This window comes from Somniosus microcephalus, chromosome 15 (genome assembly GCF_052327205.1).
Source record: "Somniosus microcephalus isolate GS21.2 chromosome 15, FLI_Smic_1.0, whole genome shotgun sequence".
Lineage (NCBI taxonomy): Eukaryota > Metazoa > Chordata > Chondrichthyes > Squaliformes > Somniosidae > Somniosus > Somniosus microcephalus.
The window spans coordinates 98,911,182-98,935,970 of record NC_141001.1 but is presented as its reverse complement, the minus strand read 5'-3'; the positions used below and the strand labels follow the sequence as shown (position 1 = coordinate 98,935,970).

Genomic DNA, 24,789 nt, shown 5'->3' with positions numbered 1-24,789 from the left:
GATCCCTTTGTACTACAGTACTTTCCAGTTTCTTGCCATTAAGATAATAACTTGCTCTATGATTTTTCCTGCCAAAGTGCATAACCTCACACTTTCCAGTATTGTATTCCATCTGCCAAATCTCTGCCCACTTACTTAGCCTGTCTATGTCCCTTTGCAGGTTTTTTATGTCCTCCTCACTCACTACTTTCCCTCCCATCTTTGTATCATCTGCAAACTTTGATATGTTACACTCGGTCCCCTCCTCCAAATCGTTAATATAGATTGTAAAGAGTTGGGGACCCAGCACTGACCCCTGCGGAACACCACTAGTTACTGGTTGCCAATCTGAGAACGAACCATTTATCCCAACTCTCTGCTTTCTGTTAGAGAGCCAATCCTCCACCCACGCCAGAATATTACCCCCAATCCCGTGATTTTTTATCTTGAGCAATAATCTTTTGTGTGGCACCTTGTCAAATGCCTTTTGGAAGTCTAAATACACTACGTCCACTGGTTCCCCTTTATCCACCCTGTATGTTACTTCCTCAAAAAACTCAAGCAAATTTGTTAAACATGACTTCCCCTTCATGAAACCATGCTGAGTTTGCCCTATTAAATTATGTTTATCCAAATGTCCCGTTACTGTCTCCTTAATAATGGACTCTAACATTTTACCAACCACAGATGTTAGGCTAACAGGTCTATAGTTTCCAGCCTTCTGCCTACTACCCTTTTTAAATAAGGGTGTTACATTAGCAGTTTTCCAATCTGCCGGGACCTTTGCTGAGTCCAGTGAGTTTTGGAAAATTATTACCAATGCATCCACAATCCCTACCGCTACTTCCCTCAAGACCCTGGGATGCAAGCCATCAGGTCCAGGGGATTTATCCGCCTTGAGTCCCATTATTTTACCAAGTACCACTTCCTTAGTGATTTTAATCGTATTTAGTTCCTCCCCCCCTAGAGCCCCCTGTTTGTCCAGTGTTGGGATATTCTTAGTGTCCTCTACTGTAAAGACTGATACAAAATAATTGTTCAGTGTTTTTGCCATCTCCATGTTTCCCACCATTAATTTCCCGGTCTCATCCTCTAAGGGACCAACATTTACTTTAGCCATCCTTTTTCTTTTTATATAACTATAGAAACTTTTACTGTCTGTTTTTATATTTTTTGCTAATTTACTTTCATAATCTATCTTCCCTTTCTTAATCAATCTTTTTGTTATTTTTTGCTGTCTTTTAAAGACTTCCCAATCTTCCATCCTCCCACTAGATTTGGCTACCTTATATGCCCTTGTTTTTAGTTGAATACTATCCTTAATTACTTTACTTAGCCACGGATGGCTATCTTTTCTTTTACACCCTTTTTTCCTCAGTGGAATATATATTTTTTGGAAGTTGTAAAATAACTCCTTAAATGTACACCACTGGTCATGTACCGTCTTACCCTTTAATCTATTTTCCCAGTCCACTCTAATTAATTCCGCTCTCATACCTTCATAGTCTCCTTTATTCAAGCTCAGCACGCTTGTTTGAGATCCAACCTTCTCACCCTCTAATTGAATATGGAACTCAACCATGTTATGGTCACTCATTCCAAGGGGATCCTTTACTAGGACATTTTTAATTAATCCTGTCTCATTACACAGGACCAAATCTAAGGTTGCTTGCCCCCTGGTCGGTTCAGTTACATACTGCTCAAGAAACCCATCCCTAATACACTCAATGAACTCTTCCTCAAGGCTGCTCTGCCCAATTTGATTTGTCCAGTTAATATGATAATTAAAATCCCCCATAATTATAGCTGTTCCCTTATTACAAGCCTCAACTATTTCCTGATTAATACTCCGTCCAACAGAGTTGCAACTGTTCGGAGGCCTATAGACTACACCCACTAGTGTTTTTTTCCCCTTATTATTCCTTACCTCCACCCAAACTGTTTCACTATCCTGCTCCTTTGACCCAATATCATTTCTCTGTATTATAGTGATTCCTTCCTTTATTAACATAGCCACCCCACCTCCTCTCCCTTCCTGCCTGTCCTTCCTGATTGTTAAATAACCTGGTATGTTTAATTCCCAGTCATGGTCACCCTGCAGCCATGTTTCTGTAATGGCCACAAGATCATACCCATATGTCATTATTTGTGCCGTTAACTCATTCATTTTGTTACGAATGCTACGTGCATTCAGATAAAGAACTTTCAAATATGTTTTGTAACACTTAGTTCCTGTTTTTTCCCTTTTTAGTACTTTACTTTTTACTCCATACCTTCTGTCCCTTCCTGACACATTCTGTTTTTTAATTCCTCCACTGCTACCTAAGTCTATGACCTTCTCTGTTGTCATTTTTATTATTTGCTCTCTAGAAACCTCCCCCCCACTAATTAGTTTAAAGCCCTCTCTACAGCCCTAGTTATATGATTCGCCAGGACTCTAGTCCCAGCACTGGCCAAGTGGAGTCCGTCCCAACAGAACAGCTCCCTCCTGTCCCAGTACTGGTGCCAGTGTCCCAAGAAGCAAAACCCATTTCTCCCACACCAGTCTTTGAGCCACGCATTTAACTCTTTAATTTTATTTATCCTAGCCAAATTCGCTCGTGGCTCAGGTAATAACCCAGAGATTATTACCCTTGAGGTTCTGTTTTTTAATTTGACCCCTAGCTGCTCATACTCCTTTAACAGAACCGTCTTCCTTGTCCTATCTACGTCGTTTGTACCAACATGGACCACGACAACTGGATCCTCCCCCTCCCACTGCAAGTTTCTTTCCAGCCCAGAAGAGATGTCCTTAACCCTGGCACCAGGCAGGCAACACAGCCTTCGGGACTCCCGCTCTTGACTGCAGAGAACCCTATCTAGCCCCCTAATGATACTATCCCCTACCACTACAACATTTCTTTTTACTCCCTCCACTTGAATGGCCCCCTGTACCACGGTGCTGTGGCCAGGTTGCTCATCCTCCCTGCAGTCCCCGCTCCCGCCCTCACAGGGAGTAAGAACCTCGATCCTGCTGGACAAGAACAAGGGCTGCGTCTCCTTCAACACTACATCCTGGATCCCTGTACCTTCCTCACTCGTAGTCACACCGTCCTGTCCCTGACCACGGACTACATCTGCAGTAATTAACTTCATAGGTGTGACCATCTCCTGAAACATAGAGTCCAGGAACTTCTCCCCCTCCCTGATGTGTCGCAGTGTCCGAAGCTCGGTCTCAAGCTCCATAACATGGAACTTGAGTTCCTCTAGCAGCAAACACTTGTCGCAGATGTAATCACCGTTAGCCTCAATGGGGTTCACCGGCTCCCACATCTCGCAACAGTAACACATCACCTGCTCCATTCTATATAATTAATTACATTTCTTATTATTAGTTATGAAGACCCTGCCCGGATATATATGATAATATCACACCACTATTCAATAGGACTTACCAACTTAAAGGTATGAAAGAGAATTCCTTGGTTATTGAGTAATTATCACAAATACTACGATAATAGGAACATAGGAACATGAGTAGGCCATTCAACCCCTTGAGTCTGTTCCACCATTGAATTAGATCATGGCTGACCTGCATCTTAACTCCATCTGCCCGCCTTGGTTCTGTATCCCTTAACACCCTTGCCTAACAAAAATATATCAATCTCAGTTTTTAAATTTTCAATTGACCTAGCTAAACAGCTTTTTGGGGGAGAGAGTTCCAGATTTCCACTGCCCTTTGTGTGAAGAAGTGCTTCCTGAAATCACCCTTGAATGGTCTAGCTCTCATTTTAAGGTTATGTCCCCTTGTTCTGGACTCCCCCCGCCAGAGCAAAGAGTTTCTCTATCCACCCTATCAAATTCTTTAATAATCTTAAACACCTCAGTTAGATAACCCCTTAATCTTCTATACTCAAGGGAATAAAAGCCTAGTCTATGGAAACTGTCCTCATAATTTAACCCTTTTAGCCCCGGTATCATTCTGGTGAATCTGTGCAGCTCCTCCGCCACAAGGCCAATGTATTGTTTCTGAAATGCGTGAAAGCTATGACCAAGTTGTGAGGTGGACTTAGGATAAAAAGGGAAACAGTTTCATGGAGGGAGGACTCCAATCTACACTGATCTGTTATTGAGCACCAAGGAGGAGGGGGTCAGCCTTAAGGTAGAAAGGTCATTTTTTGCTAAAGCCCCTCAAATGAAGACCTGGATTAAGCAATTGGTGATGAGCAAGCCTGGTACGTGGCATTTGACCAAGACATCTAGAAGATCAAAGTAAACTTAACTAATGGTGCATTTCCACAGCAAGGAAGTGTTTTTTTTTTATCATCTAGGCACTCTAAATGGGGTCTAAACAGAGCTTTACATATCTCTAACATAACTTCCACCCCTTTGTACTCCAGTCCCTTTGAGATAAAGGCCAACATTCCAGTAGCCTTTTCAATTATTTTTTGCAATTGTCCACTAGCTTTTAGTGATTTCTGTACTTGGATCCCTACATCTCTCAGCTCCTTCACAGTTCCTACCTTCTCGCCAATTAGAAAATATTCTGATCTATCTTTCTTCGGACCAAAGTGGATGACCTCACCTTTCCACACATTGAACTCCATTTGCCACAATTTTGCCCACTCACTTAATCTATCAATGTCCCTTTGCAACTTTCTGCTCCCATCTACACTATTTACTGTCTAACCTATCTAACTTGGTGTCAGCAGCTCTCTATTCCTTCATCTAAGTCATTTATAAATACAGTGAAAAGCTGAGGCCCCAGTACAGATCCTGAGGGACACAACTAGTCACATCCTGCCAAATTGAGTACGTACCCATTATCAGTACTCTGTCTCCTACCTCCTAACCAATTCCCTACCCATCTCAATAGGTTACTTCCATACACTCTCATTTTTGTTAACAGTCTCTTAATAATTGGGTTTCAGAATTATAACGGCATAGCAATAGCTCGGTTTAACTTATGACATGATACCGCATCACAGACACACAGCCTTAGTTGGGTTCAGCTTAATATGGTTCAGTTTACAACATGGTTTGAAGGATTACACGATGTGTGGTCTTATACACTTGTATAGCAGCACAACTAATAGCAATTGCATGTTCAGAATTTAAGTCTAGATGGTAAAAAAAAAACTTCCTTGCTCTGGAAATGCACCATTAGTTAAGTTTACTTTGATCTTCTAGATGTCTTGGTCAAATGCCACGTACCAGGCTTACTCATCACCAATTGCTTAATCCAGGTCTTCATTTGAGGGGCTTTAGCAAAAAATGATCTTTCTGCCTTGAGGCTGACCCCTTTCTCCTTGGTGCTCAATAACAGATCGGTGTAGATTGGAGTCCTCCCTCCCTGAAACTGTTTCCCTTTTTATCCTATGTCCACCTCACAACTTGGTCATGGCTTTCACACATGAGCTAAAGAAAGCTCTTTTGTTGCCTAGTCATTCTGGACCGTGAGGCAGAATTGTTTTGGATACAACGACTGCAGGGCATTCTGAAGGGGGAGGGCGAACAGTCAGAGGTCGTGGTTCACATTGGTACCAATGACATGGGTAGAAAGAGGGATGAGGTCCTGCAACAAGAATTTATGGAGCTAGGTAGCAGATTAAAAAGCAGGACCTCAAAGGTTGTAATCTCTGGATTACTCCCGGTGCCATGTGCTGGTGAGTATAGGAATAGGAGGATAGAGCAGATGAATGCGTGGCTAAAGAGTTGGTGCAGGAGAGAGGGCTTTAGTTTCCTGGATCTGCTTCTGGGGAAGGTGGGACCTGTATTAGTCGGACAGGTTGCACCTGAACCGGAACGGGACCAACATCCTTGCGGAGAGGTTTGCTAGTACTGTTGGGGGGGGGGGGGTGTTTAAACTAACTTGGCAGGGGGATGGGATATGGAGTGGAGTTATAGTAGGGGGTGATGCACAACCAAATATAGAGGAAAAAACAAGTCAGCCTGGAAGCCAGAGCAAATATGTAACGGCACAAGGGTGTATGGCAAGGCTGGATGGCATTTATTTTAATGCAAGGAGTCTTGCGAGTAAGGCAGATGAATTGAAGGTGTTGATGAACACATGGGAGTATGATATTGTTGCTATCACAGAGACATGGTTGAGGGAGGGGCAGGACTGGCAGCTCAATATTCCGGGTATAGAATCTTCAGGCGAGACAGAGGGGGGTGTAAAAGAGGAGGGGGTGTCGCAATATTAATCAAGGAGTCAATTACTGCTGTAAGGAGGGATGATATCTTAGCAGGTTCCTGTAATGAGGCCATATGGATAGAACTTAAAAACAAAAAGGGGCAAGAACTTTGCTGTGAGTGTACTATAGGCCCCATACAGTCAGGGGGAGATGGAGGAACAGATATGTAGGCAAATCTCAGAGAAGTGTACAAATAATAGGGTAATAACAGTAGGGGATTTCAACTTCCCCAATATTAACTGGGATAGTCAGAGTGTGAAAGGCTTAGAGGGTGCGGAATTCTTAAAGTGCATCCAGGAGAGCTTTTTGAGCCAGCATATAGAAAGTCCTACAAGAGAGGGGGCGGTACTGGACCTAATTCTAGGGAATGTAGCCGGGCAAGTGGTAGAAGTGTCAGTAGGAGAGCATTTTGATGACGGTGACCATAATTCGGTGAGATTTAAGGTAGTCATGGAAAAGGACAAAGATGGACCGGAAATAAAGGTTCTAAATTGGGGGATGGCTGATTTTAATATGATAAGGCAGGATCTGGCCAAAATGGACTGGGATCAGCTACTTGTAGGAAAATCCACATCAGAGCAGTGGGAGTCATTCAGAAAGGAAATAGAGAGAGTGCAACGCCAACATGTTCCCGTAAAGGTCAAGGGTGGGACCAACAAGCCCAGAGAAGCCTGGATGTCAAGGGATATACAAGAATGGATTAGGAAAAAAAGGGAGGCTTTTGGCAGATGCAAAGGACTAAAAACAGTGGAAGCCCTAGAGGAGTATAGAAAGTGCAGGGGGGTACTTAAAGAAATTAGGAGAGCGAAGAGTGGGCATGAATAAACACTGACGGGCAAAATAAAGGAAAATCCCAAGGTGTTTTATAAGTATACTAGCTGGGGAGCCCCGCGTTGCGAAGGCAATTTTGGGGCGCTTGGTCTCCCTGCCCCTGTGTGTCCCCCCTCTCCCTGTCATGTCCTCTCCCTGTCCTATCCCTCCCTCCCCTCCCCTCTCTCCCTCCCCTCCTCTCCATCCCCTCCTCTCCCTCCCTCCCCTCCCCTGTCTCCCTCCCTCCCCCCCCCTGTCTCCCTCCCTCCCCCCACCCACCCCCACCCCTCCCCTCCCCCGCTCCCCCAGTCCCCTCTGTCCCTCTCTCCGGCCCCTCCCCCTGCCTAGCGCCTGAGGTCCGGTGCCGTTGCGATAGCGGCCGGGACGGACTGGAGCGGAGGTCCCCCGCGTATCGCGCGGCTGATGGACGGCCGCTGCGGGCGGGCGGCGCATGCGCGGTCAGTGCGGGTGGCGCATGCGCGGTCAGTGCGGGCGGCGCATGCGCGGTCAGTGCGGGCGGCGCGAGCCCCCCCGTGATTTCCCGAGGCTCGCCCCCCCCGTGATTTCCCGAGGCTCTCCCCCTCCCCCCCCCCCGCGATTTCCCGAGGCTCTCCCCCCCCCCCGCGATTTCCCGAGGCTCTCTTCCCCCCCCCCCGCGATTTCCCAAGGCTCTCCCCCCCCCCGCGATTTCCCGAGGCTCTCCCCCCCCCCATTAAAATGTTATTTAATTCCCTAACACATCATTAAAATATTTACCTTAGTTCCCTAACACACAGAAAGTGTGGGGGAAAAAATTGTGAAAAATCAAGATGGCGGCCACTCACCTCGGTTCAGAAGGATACGGCCCGCCCACACATGCACCGATTGGTCGACCGGTCAGGTCACCGAAGCGTAGGATTGGTCAATCGTCGAGTCACTCGACATTCAACCGTAGGAAGGAACCCGCCGTCCAATTGGTGGACCTCGACGCCACACGGTCGCTAATGAGATGCTAATGAGCGGAACGCTGAACGTTTTTGGGATACCGCGGGCGGGATTTTTGTCCGGCCGAAACGTAAATACGCCTATGACCGGTCCGGAATCGCAAGCTTTCTTTTGAGGTGACGGGCGCATCGGTACGCTCTGTAACTTTCAAACGTATAGAACACAGACAGACAGACAGACATCAGGACAGACAGAAGAGCCGCTTTATATATATAGATTGAGGGCAAGAGGATAACCAGGGAAAGAGTAGGGCCCATCAGGGACCAAAGTGGCAATCTGTGTGTAGAGCCGGAAGATGTAGGTGAGGTTTTAAATGAATATTTTGCATCTGTGCTCACTATGGAGAAAGGTGATGTAGGCATAGAAATCAGGCAGGGGGATTGTGATATACTTGAACAAATTAGCATTGAGAGGGAGCCGGTACTAGCGGCTTTAGCGGGCTTAAAAGTGGATAAATCCCCAGACCCTGATGGGATGTATCCCAGGCTGCTGTGTGAGGCAAGGGAGGAGATTGCTGGGGCTCACAGGGGAGGTGCCAGAGGACTGGTGGACAGCTAACGTAGTACTATTGTTCAAGATGGGTAGTAAGGATAAACCAGGTAATTACAGGCCAGTGAGTCTAACATCAGTGGTAGGGAAATTATTGGAAAAAATTCTGAGGGACAGATTTTGTCTCCACTTGGAGAGGCAAGGATTAATCAAGGATAGTCAGCATGGCTTTGTCAGGGGGAGATCATGTCTGACCAATTTGATTGAATTTTTTGAGGGGGTGACTAGGTGTGTGGATGAGGGTAGTGCAGTTGATGTAGTCTAGATGGACTTCAGTAAGGTTTTTGACAAAGTCCCACATGGGAGACTGGTCAAGAAGGTAAGAGCCCATGGGATCCAGGGCAATTTGGCACATTGGGTCCAAAATTGGCTTAGTGGCAGGAGGCAGAGGGTGATGGTCGAAGGTTGTTTTTGTGACTGGAAGCCTGTGTCCAGTGGTGTACCGCAGGGATCGGTGCTGGGTCCTTTGCTGTTTGTAGTGTACATTAATGATTTAGATATGAACATAGGAGGTATGATCAGTAAGTTCGCAGATGACACGAAAATTGGTGGAGTGGTAAATAGCGAGGACGGGAGCCTCAGGCTACAGGACGATATAGACGGGTTGGTCAGATGGGCAGAACAGTGGCAAATGGAATTTAACCCTGAAAAGTGTGAGGTGATGCATTTTGGGAGGACAAACAAGGCAAGGGAATACATAATGAATTGTAGGATCCTAGGAAGGACAGAGGATCAGAGGGACCTTGGTGTGCATGTACATAGATCCCTGAAGGCAGCAGGAATGTAGATAAGGTGGTTAAAAAGGCATATGGGATACTTGCCTTCATTAGCCGAGGCATAGAATATAAGAGCAGAGAGGTTAAAATGGAGCTGTACAAAATGCTAGTTAGGCCACAGCTGGAATACTGTGTGCAGTTCTGGTCGCCACACTATTGGAGGGATGTGATTGTATTGGAGAGGGTGCAGAGGAGATTCACCAGGATGTTACCTGGGCTGGAGCGCTTCAGCTATGAAGAGAGACTGGACAGGCTGGGGTTGTTTTCCTTAGAGCAGAGAAGGCTGAGGGGGGACCTGTTTGAAGTGTACAAAATTATGAGGGGCATAGATAGGGTAGATAGAAAGGAACTATTCTCCTTAGTAGAGGGGTCAATAACCAGGGCACATAGTTTCAAGGTAAGGGGCAGGAGGTTTAGAGGGGATTTGAGGAAAAACTTTTTTACCCAGAGGGTGGTTGGAATCTGGAACTCACTGCCTGAAAGTGTGGTAGAGGCAGGAACCCTCACAATATTCAAGAAGCATTTAGCTGAGCACTTGAAACGCCATAGCATACAAGGCTGTGGACCAAGTGCTCGAAAATGGGATTAGAATAGACAGGGCTTGATGGCCGGCGCGGACACGATGGGCCGAAGGGCCTCTTTCTGTGCTGTATAACTCGATGACACTATGTCTTGTATAACATAAGTAGGTGGAGTATGCTCTTTGAAGGCCCAGGTGACCTTCAATTTTGGTTTGCAACGTATTTACGTTACTAATGATTCCTTTGAGGAATATAATGCTCCCATTACTGTCCAGTTGAACATTCAGATATTATTTAGTTTGGTTGTCAATACCGATTCTATCATTGATGTGGATGTGACAGCTGAATCATCCTTCCCAGCCTTTCAATTCCTTTTATATGAGCTGCTACAAGAGTATGTTTAAAATTTGGCACAGACTGCTTCAGTGGCATCAACAATAAATATAGCAAGTTGTATAATGTTTCTATAGCAACAGTGAAGGCCATGGTTTTGCAGCGTTTGGCTGATTCTCCAGTGGCCTTCCAGGTGTAAAAAAAGGGAATGGGAAATGTCCAATGCAATATGACATGTATACAGAGAGAAAGCCAAACATTAACATTTGTGGGGGAATTGACTACATGCTCAAGGGACACCATAGATTTGCAACAGCTTCCTACTGAAGGCACTGGATAAAGCTCATTCATTAATAACTTTCTCTTTGGTTTGGTTCAAGTTTCTCTAGTCACTAGTGATGACTCATTCCAGTATGAAGAACATTGGGCAGGTAGTGACATTATTGCAACAATTAGTTGTATACACGATTAATGTAGGTGACAGAACAGCAGCTCAAGGGATCATCATGTGCAGGTTTTCCTGGCTGAGATATGCATGCTTTCTTCGCAGATTGCAAAAGTTATTGTATTTCTGTTTGTCCGAGCAGGTTCTTTCCTCCTTAATCAGCTAGCAACAGCCCCAGTAGACTTTCAGCATGGTGCATCTTGAGCCTAGCCCAATAGGCTTGACATTTTTCTCAGAGAGCCTGATAAAATGAAATGACAATCCTTTTGTGCTAAGTGGTAATTATCCCAGGAGACAAGAGGGTGATGTAGAGAGCTTGGTGTACAGGAAGGGGCCTTCTGCATCCTCTCCAACTGTCTCACAGCAGCGATTCATCAAAGTAGCCTCCTGGCACTGGTCCCTGGATCCACTGGGCTGGGGAGATTGCATCTGATGGTTCTTAAGCAGTGAATTATCTATCCAGTTGAAAGGGTAAAGGAAAAAGTCTAATACAGTAGATAGCTGTTTACTGTACATTTTTGATAATATCCTCAGACTTGAGGAGAGGGCATAGAAATGTAGATGCATTGAGTTGCAAGTTTAGTTGTGGAACAACTTAGATTAGGTTAGAACAGATTGCATGCTCACCTGAAGCATTATTAATCCATACTGGCCTATGTATCAAGTACTGTCTTCTCTTCTGGCACTGTTTTGATTTACTCCTATGTGTATATGGAGGTTTAGAAAAGAAGGAAAATGATGTTTTACGCTTCTTGAATTTAATCTTTCTCATTCTTCAAATGAGATTCAATCTTCCCGCTCCATTCAATCTGTCAACTCTTGTGTCTGAATTGGTGTGTATGAAATTAGTATTCAAGTAACTATATGTGTTTGTCCGGAAACGTAATGCACTTTATCATCTTGATACTGCCTGCTCTGGCTGAAGGTGCTGAGGAAGTGTTGAATGGATCTATATATGCAGCTGAGTTGAGAAAGGAAACTTGGTGTGCATTTCCTGTTAAAGGAACACTGGGGGAAGGTGTCCTCTGTGTGCCGTGCGTAACAACATTGTAAAAGGAACAAGTTTACAATTCTTTGCACATAATGCACAGAGGAAATCTTTCCCCAATATGTTTTCCTCCAATGTGTCCAGGTGATTATGTATAAATGACCGATTATAGAGCTTGTGTGTAAGGATTGGACTACATATGAAGAATTGGTAAGGTTGGACTGATGGGGGGTGTGGAGAGTTAGTCTGGTTGTTATATATAGCAAGATGGCAAATGCCTTCAAAAGGAACACATTTACAATATCACTACACATAGCAACCATAGAATCATAGAATGGTTACAGCACGGAAGGAGGCCATTCGGCCCATCGAGCCTGTGCCGGCTCTCTGCAAGAGCACTTCAGCTAGTCCCACTCCCCCGCCCTTTCTCCGTAGCCCTGCAATTTTTTTTCCTTCAGGTACTTATCTAATTCCCTTTTGAAAGCCACGATTGATTCTGTCTCCACCACCCTTTCAGGCAGTGCATTCCAGATCCCAACCACTCGCTGCGTAAAAAAAGTTTCTCCTCATGTTTTTCCTCATGTCGCCTTTGGATCTTCTGCCAATCACCTTAAATCTGTGTCCTCTGGCTCTCGACCCTTCTGCCAATGGGAACAGTTTCTCTCTATCTACTCTGTCCAGACCCCTCATGATTTTGAACACCTCTATCAAATCTCCGCTCAGTCTCTCAACCAGAGCAAGTTTTCCGCTAAAGTAAGGAATCTACCATTTTCTATCCATCTATACTTTGTTCCAGCCAAATATTCTGTTAAAAAATCAGTTTTTACGGAATATTACTAAGTGGCAAAGTGACTTAGAATGTCAGTCATTAGCTGAAAATGGATTCAAGTTCTGAAAGGGTTAACTATAATAACATGGCAGCAGCTCCAAATCAGCTTTACTTTAAGATACAGCAGAGTTCTGTATTCATCAAAGGATCTACACATATAACTGTTTGAGACTGTGCAAGAATTTCTGTTGCATACATTGCATTAAAGTTTCATAAGTAATATTCTTCCTTGCCATGTGAGAGTATATTGGTGTAATAATAGCTCTGATTAATGCTTGACAGAACCGAACAATGGCCATTGTTCATGAGACGTGTCCAACTCTGGATTGCCCACTGATTGAACGCATTCAGCCTGAAAACAGATGCTGTAATGTATGTCGTGGTAAGTATAAATGCTTCAGCTCAACACACCAGTCACCTGTTTGTAGCAGTTTAAAATTCAGATGTTTATTAGGACCCAGTTATTTTGACAGCATTTAAAATGCTTCGGGCTGCAGCAGTACGCAGACAGCATAACAAAGCTTTCCCCAATAATCCCATCAAGTACTGAGATTGCCATTGGATGCTAACTATAGCTATGTAACACAGCAGTGCAATGAGTGGAGCTCCGACTGTGACACTTGAGAACATATTCTACTTGAGAGCACATTCACCATTACCCTCTTCTTTTTAAATTGCATGGTAGGAAAATTTGGGCAGATGCCAGCTACTTTTTAAGTTTTGTTTCCACTACACTGAGTCCCAATCATTTTAAATGAACACACAACGTTTAATCCTTTAGTCTACACTTCAGACATCTTTCGAAGGAAGAACTTGCACTTACACCGCACCTTTCATCCCAAAGTACTTCACAGTATAGGAGGTGAAATTCTGTTATAAGAGCATCTGATTGTAATAGAAAAATGAAGTTGGAGGTGCGGAGGGATTGCTGGCAGGAGTAGCATTGCCTGGTGGACACTGAGGTGGACTGTGGAGCATTCCGCAGCCCTGACCAACCTGCCTTCATGGCTGAAGAAGGGAGCATGGCTGTGGGAGACAGCAATAGGAGACTTAAAACAAAGTAAATGGTCTATTCTTCCATATCCCTTTCTTTGTTTTCATGCTTGAAACCTGTGCGTTTGCCTTTACACAATGTAGGAATAGGAGTAGGCCATTCAGCCCCTCGAGCCTGTTCCACCATTCAATGAGATCATGGCTGATCTGCGACCTAACTCCATATACCCACCTTTGGCTCATATCCCTTACTATCTTTGGTTAACAGAAAGCCATCAATCTCTGATTTAAAATTAACAATTGATCTAGCATCAATTGCCGTTTGTGGAAGAGAGTTCCAAACTTCTACCACCCTTTGTGTGTAGAAGTGTTTCCTAATTTCACTCCTGAAAGGTCTGGCTCTAATTTTTAGACTGGCCCCCTAGTCCTAACTCCCCAACCAGCGGAAATAGTATCTCAACCAACGTAACAGAAACAGATTATCTGGTCATTATCACATTGCTGTTTGTGGGACCTTGCTGTGCGCAAACTGGCTGCCACATTTCCTACATTACAACAGTGACTCCACTTCAAAAAGTACTTCATTGAGTGTAAAGCGCTTTGAGATGTCCGGTGGTCATGAAAGGCGCTATATAAATGCAAGTCTTTCTTTCTTTCTATCTACCCCATCCGTTCCCCTTAATATCTTGAAAATCATTCCCCTTAATATCTTGAAAAGCATCTATAAAAATGATTTTCTGTCTAAATTTCTAATTACGATGAACACTCTTCTTTAAACGAGGAACAGCAGGCTCAACTCCAGATTTTTTAGTTGATTAAGCTCAGCGCTGTAAAGAAAATGTGTCTTACACAGGTCAGGTCAATACTGCAATGTATCACTAAAGGAGTAGTTTATTCTATGCCTTACTGCATGTTGCAGTGTGTTCAGACAGCAAGATAATTCTGTGCCATTGTTACAGCTGCATTGTATTAATGTTTTGTCTATGTAAATGAGACATTTTGCCACCAATTGTGATTTTAATCACTGCCAACGATTTTCAAAGTCCCTGCTTATTGTATCATTGTTTGCTCCATTCTGTTATAGAGTAAATGATGAGACACAGTATAGAGTAGCTGGCAAATTTTCTTTTTATAATGGATTTGAAAAGAGCTAATGACTATTCCTGGTGCCAGCTTGCTGGAAATCGGGAAAGAAAGGCACCCCTCAGGATTTACAGATGATTAGTTTTATTGATTGGTCTGACAAGTGCTTTTATTTTGGAGAATTAGTTTTAATAAGAAAAGGCTGCGTGATGAGTTAAGAGGATTTGGAGAGTCTCGCACCAATTATTTCTCATTGGTGCCAGTGTACACTGCTCACCTTTTAGTCACTGTGACCTTCAGCCTGCTGGTGGAGGAATTGCGGGTATCAGCCAGTCACTGATACCTAAAGTTATTCCTCGAAGCTTGTCGCTGCCTGTGTCCAGGAGGACAAACCAAAAGGACAACGTCCTGCGACTGCTGACTTCCCCAACGCCTTGGGGTCACATTGAGGCCCATCACGTATCCAGCCCTGTACCTGCTGAGAATGCTGACGTCTGTGTTACCAGGAGAGACTTCTGTGAGTGTACAAATGGTGTGAGATGCAGGCGGTATCTGTGTGTCAGTTACAAGGGTAATACCCATAGTTCATTGATTCTTGCTAAATGTAGGTTCGGCCGCAGTTTTACCTTCGCTGCGATTCGGCTGGCGGATGACTGTATTAGCCTCTGAATAACGGTGTCTGGGGAAAGTGTCCATAACTCAACAAAATGTCTCTTTCTCAGATCCTTCAGATAACTGTTTCTCCAACTCTGGCCTCCTAGCCAAAGTTCCCTCTTTGTTGTGCGTGGCCTGTTTATTTCAATGTGCGGTCCCTTTAAATTTCTGCGCACGGGCGGTATTGCCAATGGAAAAGCTCGCGAGCAGCCTGCGCGGGACCTTGCAGGTTACCGCGAGGCCGCGCAGTTTAGTGGGAACATTGCTCCTATGTATTCCTCACTCCCTTCACCCCACCATTGGCAACCATTCCTTCACCCATCTAGGCCCTAAGCTCTGAAATTCCCTTCCTAAACCTATCTGCCTCTCCACCTCAGTCTTCTCATTTAAGACCCTCCTTAAACCGTACATCTTTGACCAAATGTTTAGTCCTTTTAGCTCTGTGTCAGTTTTTGTCCGATTACGCATCTGTGAAGCACCTTTTCCAATGTTGGAGGCACTATCTAAATGCAAGTTGTTTATTTGCAAGAACTGCTGCCAATAAGAGGGTGATTTTATCAATGGGGATACATTGGAGGCGGGACTGCTGCTTGTCGGGTTTTAGTCCCACCTCCATCAACGTCCGGCCAACCCACGCTATTTTCCCTTGATTGACCTTGTTAAGCCCGCCCAGCGGGCTCAGTAGGCCAATTAAGGGAAAGCCAGTGACAGAGGGTGTCAGCGTATGACGTTTCATCTGTCAGAAAATGTTGACAGATGAATTGTCATCGTTTGACAGCTTTGAGAAGCTGTCAAACACTGACAATCTCTGTTCTTTGGTGAGTCCTTGTACTCAAGACTCACCAAACCTCTTTCCTGAGCAGAAATCAGATGGCTGTTGCATCGGAGAACGCAGCAGCCATTCTGTCATCTCTGCTGAGGAGATGAGGCAGCTCTGCAGCCTAAAGGGATGAAGCCTGGAGGAGGAAGCAAAGGTAAGTACAGGAAACTTTGGTTTATCCGGAGGTTGTATGGCTGGAAACCTCGCTCTAACGGCAGAAATCAGCAGCCGTTTTGGTTAGGTTTTTTTTCTTCTCCTAGCATTCTTTTAATAGGCAGGCTCTGGAAAGCGTCTTTGTAGCTTAGCAACAGCTTCAGAGACGCTTCCAAGGTACGGGCCGAGTGGTTACAAGCTGTTGCTGAGCAACAGTGTTTGTTGTCAAATACGGAGATTTCATCTCCGTATGCTTCAACGTTAACTTTGCATGTCCGGCAGTTTTGATATATCAGCAACACGTCGGTGCCGGACATCAGAACTTTTCCTGTAATCTTATTAAAACACTTTACACTCATCTCACACACTTACCTCCCCACACTTGCACCCATCACTCACCTGTACACTGGACATCTCGGCCCCGCAGACCCACGGCTCGCCTCGCTGACCCTGGTGAAGTTCGGAGCCATCGTGAAGCCCACACTTTAGGGCTCAAAATAGGGATTGGCCAAAAAACTGCCTGTTAACTACCTGTTAACAGGCAGTTAATTGACACTAATCCCCTTCCCGCCTCAAGGAGACGGGACCCGGCGTGGGTCGGGTACCCGCCTCCTGGGAAGATGGCACGGAGGTGGGTTGGGGGCGGGATGGGTACTCGCTCCCAGATTCTGCCATTTTCCCAGCAGTCCCGCCTCCCCACGGCTGGAAAAATCGCCCCCTATGAATTAAGAGATGAATAGCAGGGAGCCAAGGTAATGCTTACTGCACACAAACTCTCGCTTTCTTTGGTTAATTTTTTTTTTAAAAAGCAAGTGACAAAATTGAACATGATTTTCCTATTTTCCTGCACATTTTGTTGCGCTGAATATGCTAAGTTGGACCATCAGTTTTTGTACCCTCTTGTGCCTCAAAACCATAATAGAAGTGGTTGTGAAACCTCAAGTACAACTGTATTTGTATTTGTGCTTAGTTTACCTATCCCCTTAATATTGTGGTCTTTTCAAAATAACTTTTTCCTCCTCCGCCTATTGATTTTATGAAGAACCCCCTGGTCTTCACCCACCATCTCCATTCAATGGCCTGCCAGAGAGTAGAAAGGCAATGGGCTCGAATTTCCCTGGACTGTGGAGGCGGGATTGGAGGCGTGTGTGGTGTTAAAATTGCAGAATCGGGGGGCACGAACCCTTCCCGCCCCCAACCCGCCTCCATGCCAGTTTCCCAGGAGGCGGGTACCCGAGCTGTGCTGGGAGCCGCCTCCCCGAGGCGGGAAGGGGATTAGTGCCAATTAACTGCCTATTAACAGGTAGTTAACAGGCAGTTTTTGGCCTAATCCCTATTTTTAGCCCTGAAGTGTGGGCTTCCTGACGGCTCCAAACCACGCCAAGTTAGCGAGGCGGACCGTCGGGCTGAAGGGCTTGGAGGGTTCGAGATGTCCGGTGCTCAGGTGAGTGATGGGTGCATGAGTGCAGAGGTAAGTGTGTTTGGTGTGTGTAAAGTGTTTAAATAAGTTTTACTTACCTTTACTTACTAATGCAGGCTTCCTTCCTTCAGTCCTCGGGAGTCCCTCATCTCACCAGCACAGAAAGCAGAATGGCCGCGAGCTGTCAAAAGTTGCAGCATTCAGCTTTCTGTTCTGGAGAGATTTCTAACTGAGTCTGTGGAGAAGGACTCAAGTTAGAATTCAGATTGTCAGTGTTTGACAGCTTCACAGAGCTGTCACACGCTGATATTTCATCTGTTAAAAGCTCTTGACAGATGTAATGTCAATCCTTGACGTCACCTATAACCGGGTGTCCCTTAATTGGCCTGCTGAGCCCGCTGGGCGGGCTTAACAAAGTCAATCAAGGGAAAATCGTGTGGGTTGGCCACAAATCGATGGAGGTGGGACTATAACCCAAAAAGTGGGAGTCCCGCCTCCATCATGTCCCCATTGACAAAATCCAGCCCAATGTGTCGAATTGATGATAGAGTTCAGGGTTTGTTGGAGACATTCTTGGCACCTTCCAAGGACTTTCTGTTTACATAAAGTCAGTGCACAAATGGTGTTTCTTTCAGATTTTGCCACTTTGTTACTTTACTCTGATTCTCATTTCTTATTACAATGTTACCTTATTACGCTTTGATTTTACAGTGTTATGACTGTATTTGCTTCCTGAATTTGTATTTGCTACTTGTTTACGTGAGAGGAGACGTGTGTAGAGCATAAACACCAGCACAGACTAGTTGGACTGAATGTCCTGTTTCTCTGCTGTAATTTCCATGTAGAATCATAGAAAGTTGCAGCACGGAAGGAGGCCATTTCGGCCCATCGTGTCCACGCCGGCCAACAAAGAGCTATCCAGCCTAATCCCACTTCTCAGCTCTTGGTCCGTAGCCCTGCAGGTTAGAGCATCCCAAGTGCACATCCAAGTACTTTTTAAATGTGGTTAGGGTTCCTGCCTCTACTGCCCTTTCAGGCAGTGAGTTCCAGACCCCCACAACCCTCTGGGTGAAGAAATTTCCCCTCAAACCTCCTCTAAACCTTCCACCAATTATTTTAAATCTCTGCCCCCTGGTTTTTGAGCCCTCTGCTAAGGGAAATAGGTCCTTTCTATCCACTTTATCTATGCCCCTCATAATTTTATACACCTCAATAAGGTCTCCCCTCAGCCTCCTCTGTTCCAAGGAAAACTGACCCAGTCTATCCAGTCTTTCCTCATAGCTAAGATTCTCTACTCCTCACAACATCCTTGTAAATCTCCTCTGTACTCTCTCTGGTGCAGTCACATCTTTCCTGTAATGTGGTGACCAGAACTGCACGCAATACTCCAGCTGAGGCCTAACTAGTGTTTTATACAGTTGAAGCATAACCCCCCTGCTTTTGTATTCTATGCCACGGCTAATAAAGGCAAGCATTCCGTATGCCTTCTTAACCATCTTATCTACCTGGCCTGCTACCTTCAGGGATCTGTGGACATGCACTCCAAGGTCCCTTTGTTCCTCTACACTACTCAGTGTCCTATCATTTAATGTGTATTCCCATTCCTTGTTAGCCCTCCCCAAATGCATTACGTAGAAACATAGAAGATAGGAGCAGGAGTAGGCCATTCAGCCCCTCGAGCCTGCTCCGCCATTTAATGAGATCACTAGAACTAGGGGGCATAATCTTAAAATAAGGGGTTGCTCATTCAAAACTGAGATGAGGAGAAACTTCTTCACTCAGAGGGTGGTAGGTTTGTGGAATTTGCTGCCCCAGAAAGCTGTGGAAGCTACATCATTAAATAAATTTAAAACAGAAATAGATAGTTTCCTAGAAGTAAAGGGAATAAAGGGTTACGGGGAGCGGGCAGGAAATTGGACATGAGTCTGGGTTCGGAATGGTCATGGCCCTGTGGGTAGTGGAGCGGGCCCAGGGGCCGTGTAGCCTTGTTCTGCTCCTACTGTGTTCTAATTCTGTTAGATTTCAGGAGATGGTTTTATTCCTGTTCCTGGCTGGGGTGGAGATCGCCTTTACAGAAGGTAAGTACTGTAGAAAATATAGGGACAGAGTGATCTCCTGGAAGAATTTCGATCGCCTAGATGGGTCGGAGAGGAATTTCCCAGATTTTTTTCTCCCAAATTGGCCATTGGGTCTTTATCTGGTTTTTCGCCTCTCCCGGGAGATCACATGGGTTCGGGTGGATGCAGAGTGATAGAAGATTTGAGGTTAGGATCAGATCAGCCATGATCTTATTGAATGGTGGAGCAGGCTCGAGGGGCCGATTGGCCTACTCTTGCTCCTATTTCTTATGTTCTTATGTTCTTATGTTCTTATGGCTGATCATCCAAATTCAGTACCTTGTCCCTGCTTTCTCCCCATATCCCTTGATCCCTTTAGCCTCAAGAAATATATCCAACTCCTTCTTGAATATATTTAATGAATTGGCCTCAACTGCCCTGTGTGGCAGAGAATTCCACAGGTTCACCACTCTCTGGGTGAAGAAATTCTTCCTCATCTCAGGCCTAAATGGCTTACCCCTTATCCTTCGACTGTGGCCCCTGGTTCTGGACTCCCCCGCCATCGGGAACATCCTTCCTGCATCGGGAACATCCTTCCTGCATCTAGTCTGTCTAGTCCTGTTAGAATTTTATAAGTTTCAATGAGATCCCCTCTCATTCTTCTAAACTCTAGCGAATATAAGCCTACTCGACCCAATGCGTCATGTCATTCCTGCCATCCCAGGTATCAGTCTGATGAATCTTCGCTGCACTCTCTCCATGGCAAGAACATCCCTCCTCAGATAAGGCGACCAAAACTGCACACAATACTCAAGATGTGGTCTCACCAAGGCCCTGTACAACTGCAGCAAGACATCCTTGCTCCTGTACTCAAATCCTTTCGATATGAAGGCCAACATACCAATTGCCTTCATAACCGCCTGCTGCACCTGCATGCTTACCTTCAGCGACTGGTGCACAAGGACACCTCGGTCTTGTTGCACTTCCCCTTTTCCCAATCTATTGCCGTTCAGATAATAATCTGTCTTCCTGTTTTTGCCACCAAATTGGATAACCTCGCATTTATCCACATTATACTGCATTTGCCATGCATCTGCCCAATCACCCAACCTGTCCAAATTGTACTGGATTTTCTCTGCATCCTCCTCACAGCACACACGCCCACCCAGCTTTGTGTCGTCTGCAAAACCTCACACTTCTCCGGATTGAATTCCATTTGCCACTGTTCTGCCCACCTGACCAATTTATTGATATCTTCCTGCAGTCTACAGCTTCCTTCTTCAGTATCAACCACACAGCCGATTTTAGTATCATCTGCAAACTTCTTAATCATACCCCCTATGTTCAAGTGTGATATATACCACAAAAAGCAAGGGACCTAGTACTGAGCCCTGCGGAACCCCACTGGAAACAGCCTTTCAGTCACAAAAACACCCATCAACCATTACCCTCTGCTTCCTGTCTCCGAGCCAGTTTTGAATCCAACTTGACACTTGTAATTCTGTGTAATAATAAAACAGTGACTCGTGATTCCAGAGTCAGCTGTGAGACTTGATAATTGCATTTCATTAGTAAAATGACAGTGCAGTCTGAAGAAAGGCTGCTTACTTGTTTTTATATCGTGTACAGTGTATCACCATCCACATTTGAACGTCACAGAGTGAAAAAGAGAGACGGGTAGAATTAGGAACAAAATCATTTATCTGCCAGATATGCTCATAATATCACTCCCGCTTTTAGGGCTGTATGCCAGATCTTTATGCTGCAACTAGTGAGCTGGCTGCATTTGATTAAGGGATCATTTACCCCACAACTTTATTGTGGGTGTGGCGCAGTTTCCACATAGTGCTGATGCTGAAGTTGCACTGAAAATGAATCCGACGGTGACTCTCGCTCTTTTTATTTCTGTCTTTCCTTGTTAAATCTTTCTTTCTCTCTCCACTTAGATGCATTTCTATTTCATTCCTTCTTTACCTTTAATACAGGAAACTCTCTTTTATCCGGCACCGGCGTGGTGCCGGTTGATCAAAAAGTCCGGATTACAGAGAGGTATACTTACTAAGGTACGAGAGCCCCGTACACGGCCACAGATCCAGGCGTCCCTGTTGCATGGCAACAGGTGCAGGAACCCCGGATACACGGCCACAGATCCAGGAACCCCGGTTACACGGCCACTAATATGAAGTAAAACTTACCTGAACCTACTCCTGAATTTTGCCGGTTAAGAGAGATTTCCGGTTATTTAGGTGCCGGTAAAAAGAGAGTTTCCTGTACTGTCTCTTTCTCCTTTTTTCTCTTTCTTATGCTTCTGTCTTTATCTCTCTCTGTTTGTCTCTGGAACTGCGGGTAGTGAGAGGCAGTAGCAGCTAGACTTGAATTAGTGGCTGAGTTAGAGGCAGCCACAGGGATCAGGTGGCAGGTGGCAGCAGCAATATTAGGACTTGGGTAAGTAAGCAAGTGAGAGGCAGCAGCATCAGTGACCACTGCACTGGAGGCACAATGGGAATTTTTATTTTATTCGTCCATGGGAGGTGGGCGTCGCTGGCAAGGCCAGCATTTATTGCCCATCCCTAATTGCCCTTGAGAAGGTGGTGGTGAGCCGCCGCCTTGAACCACTGCAGTCCGTGTGGTGAAGGTACTCCCACAGTGCTGTTAGTGAGTGGTGATATTGCCACCTTCTAGGGATGGAATTCAAGAATCTCCCCTCTGTAACCTCCTTCAGCCCTACAACCTTCCAAGATCTCAGCGCTCCTCCAATTCTGGCCTCTTGTGCACCACCACTTCCTTCATCCCACCATCGGCGGCCATGCCTTCTGCCGTCTAGTCCCTCATCTTCGGCATTCCCCCCTCAACCTCTCTGCCTCTCCACCTTGCTCCTTAAAACCAAGCTCTTCCTGTCCTAATGCCTACTTTGGCTTGGTGCCAATTTTTGCCCGATTATGCTCCTGTGAAGCACCTTTTGGACGTTGTAACTATGTTAAAGGCGCTATAAAAATGCAAGATGTTGTTGTTGAATAATAGGTGCCCGTGGAGGGTGCAGCATATTAGGTGGGGAGATGGGCAATATGTTGGAATCTTCAGGATCAGCCTTTGTGAGCCTGGATCAGCCAGTTGCTCCAATGTGGGCTATTGTCCTTTCCACTCCCACACCAAATACACAACAGCAACAATTTGCATTTATAGAAATATAGAAGATAGGAGCAGGAGTAAGCCATTCGGCCACTTGAGCCTGCTCCACCATTCAATGCGATCATGGCTGATCATCCAAATTCAGTACCCTGTCCCTGCTTTCTCCCCATACCTCTTGATCCCCTTATCCTTAAGAAATATATCTAACTCCTTCTTGAATATATTTTTTGAATTGGCCTCAACTGTCTTCTGTGGTAGAGAATTCCACAGGTTCACCACTCTCTGGGTGAAGAAATTCCTCCTCATCTCAGTCCTAAATGGCTTACCCCTTATCCTTAGACTGTGACCCCTGGTTCTGGACCCCCCCGCCATCGGGAACAGCTTTCCTGCATCTAATCTGTCCAGTCCTGTTAGAATTTTATAAGTTTCAATGAGATCCCCTCTCATTCTTCTAAACTCTAGCGAATATAAGCTAATCTCTTCATATGTCATTCCTGCCATCCCAGGTACAAGTCTGGTGAATCTTGGCTGCACTCCCTCCATGGCAAGAACATCCTTCCTCAGATAAGGCGACCAAAACTGCACACAATACTCAAGGTGTGGTCTCACCAAGGCCCTGTACAACTGCAGCAAGACATCCTTGCTCCTGTACTCAAATCCTCTCGCTATGCAGGCCAGCATACCATTTGCTTTCTTAACCGCCTGCTGCACCTGCATGCTTACCTTCAGCGACTGGTGCACAAGGACACCCAGGTTTCATTGCACTTCCCCTTTTCCCAATCTATTACCATTCAGATAATAATCTGCCTTCCTGTTTTTGCCACCAAAGCGGTATCCACATTATACTGCATCTGCCATGCATCTGCCCAATCGCCCAACCTGTCCAAATCATACTGGAGTTTCTTTGCATCCTCCTCACAGCACACACGCCCACCCAGCTTTGTGTTGTCTGCAAACTTGGAGATATTACATCTAGTTCCCTTGTCTAGATCATTAATATATATTGTGAATAACTGGGGTCCTGGCACTGATCCCACTAGTCACTGCCTTCCACTCAGAAAAAGACCCGTTTATTCCAACACTTTGCTTCCTGTCTGCCAACCAGTTTTCTATCCAAGTCAGTACTTTACCCCCAATCCCATGTGGTTTAACTTTGCACGCTAGTCTCTTATGCGGGACCTTATCGAAAGCCTTCTGAAAGTCCAAATACACCACATCCACTGGTTCTCCCTTATCTATTCTACCAGTTACATCCTCAAAAAATTCCAGTAGATTAGTCAAGCATGATTTACCTTTTGTAAATCCATGTTGACTTTGTCCGATCATGTCACTCTTTTCCATGTGCTCTGCTATTACATCTTTTATAATGGACTCCAGCATTTTCCCCACTACCGATGTCAGGCTTACCGGTCTATAATTCCCTGTTTTTTCTCTACCACCTTTTTTAAATAGTGGGGTTACATTAGCTACCCTCCAATCCATGGGAACTGTTCCAGAGTCTATAGAATTTTGGAAGATGACCAGCAATGCATCTACTATTTCTAGGGCCACTTCCTTAAGTACCCTAGGATGTAGATTATCAGGCCCTGGGCATTTATTGGCCTTCAATCCCATCAATTTCCCTAACACCATTTTTCTACAAATACTGATTTCATTCGGTTTCTCCTTCTCATTAGACCCTATGTTCCCCAACATCTCTGGGAGTTTATTTGTGTCCTCCTTTGTGAAGACAGAACCAAAGTATGTATTTAATTGGTCTGCCATGTCTTTGTTCCCCGTTATAAATTCCCCTGATTCTGACTGCAAGGGACCTACGCTTGACTTTAACAATCTTTTTCTCTTCACATATCTATAGAAGCTTTTACAGTCAGTTTTTATGTTCCCTGCAAGCTTACTCTCATATTCTATTTTCCCCCTCTTAATTAATCCCTTTGTCTTCTTTTGCTGAATCCTAAACTGCTCCCAATCCTCAGGTTTGCTGCTTTTTCTGGCCAATTTATATGTACTCTCCTTGGATCTTATGCTATCCTTAATTTCCCTTGTTAGCCAATGTTGAGTCACCTTTTTTGTTTTATTTTTATGCCAGAGAT

The 24,789-nt window shown here is 45.1% G+C and overlaps 1 protein-coding gene across 1 annotated transcript in view; it reads left to right on the top strand.

Moving 5' to 3' along the window:
* LOC147107099 (protein kinase C-binding protein NELL1-like) overlaps positions 1–24,789 on the top strand; it is a 974,256-nt gene that overhangs the window by 260,020 nt on the left and 689,447 nt on the right. The window contains exon 11 of the mRNA XM_086008154.1: positions 12,673–12,772. Coding sequence (XP_085864280.1) covers positions 12,673–12,772 — 100 coding nt within the window. The remainder of the gene's footprint in view (positions 1–12,672; positions 12,773–24,789) is intronic.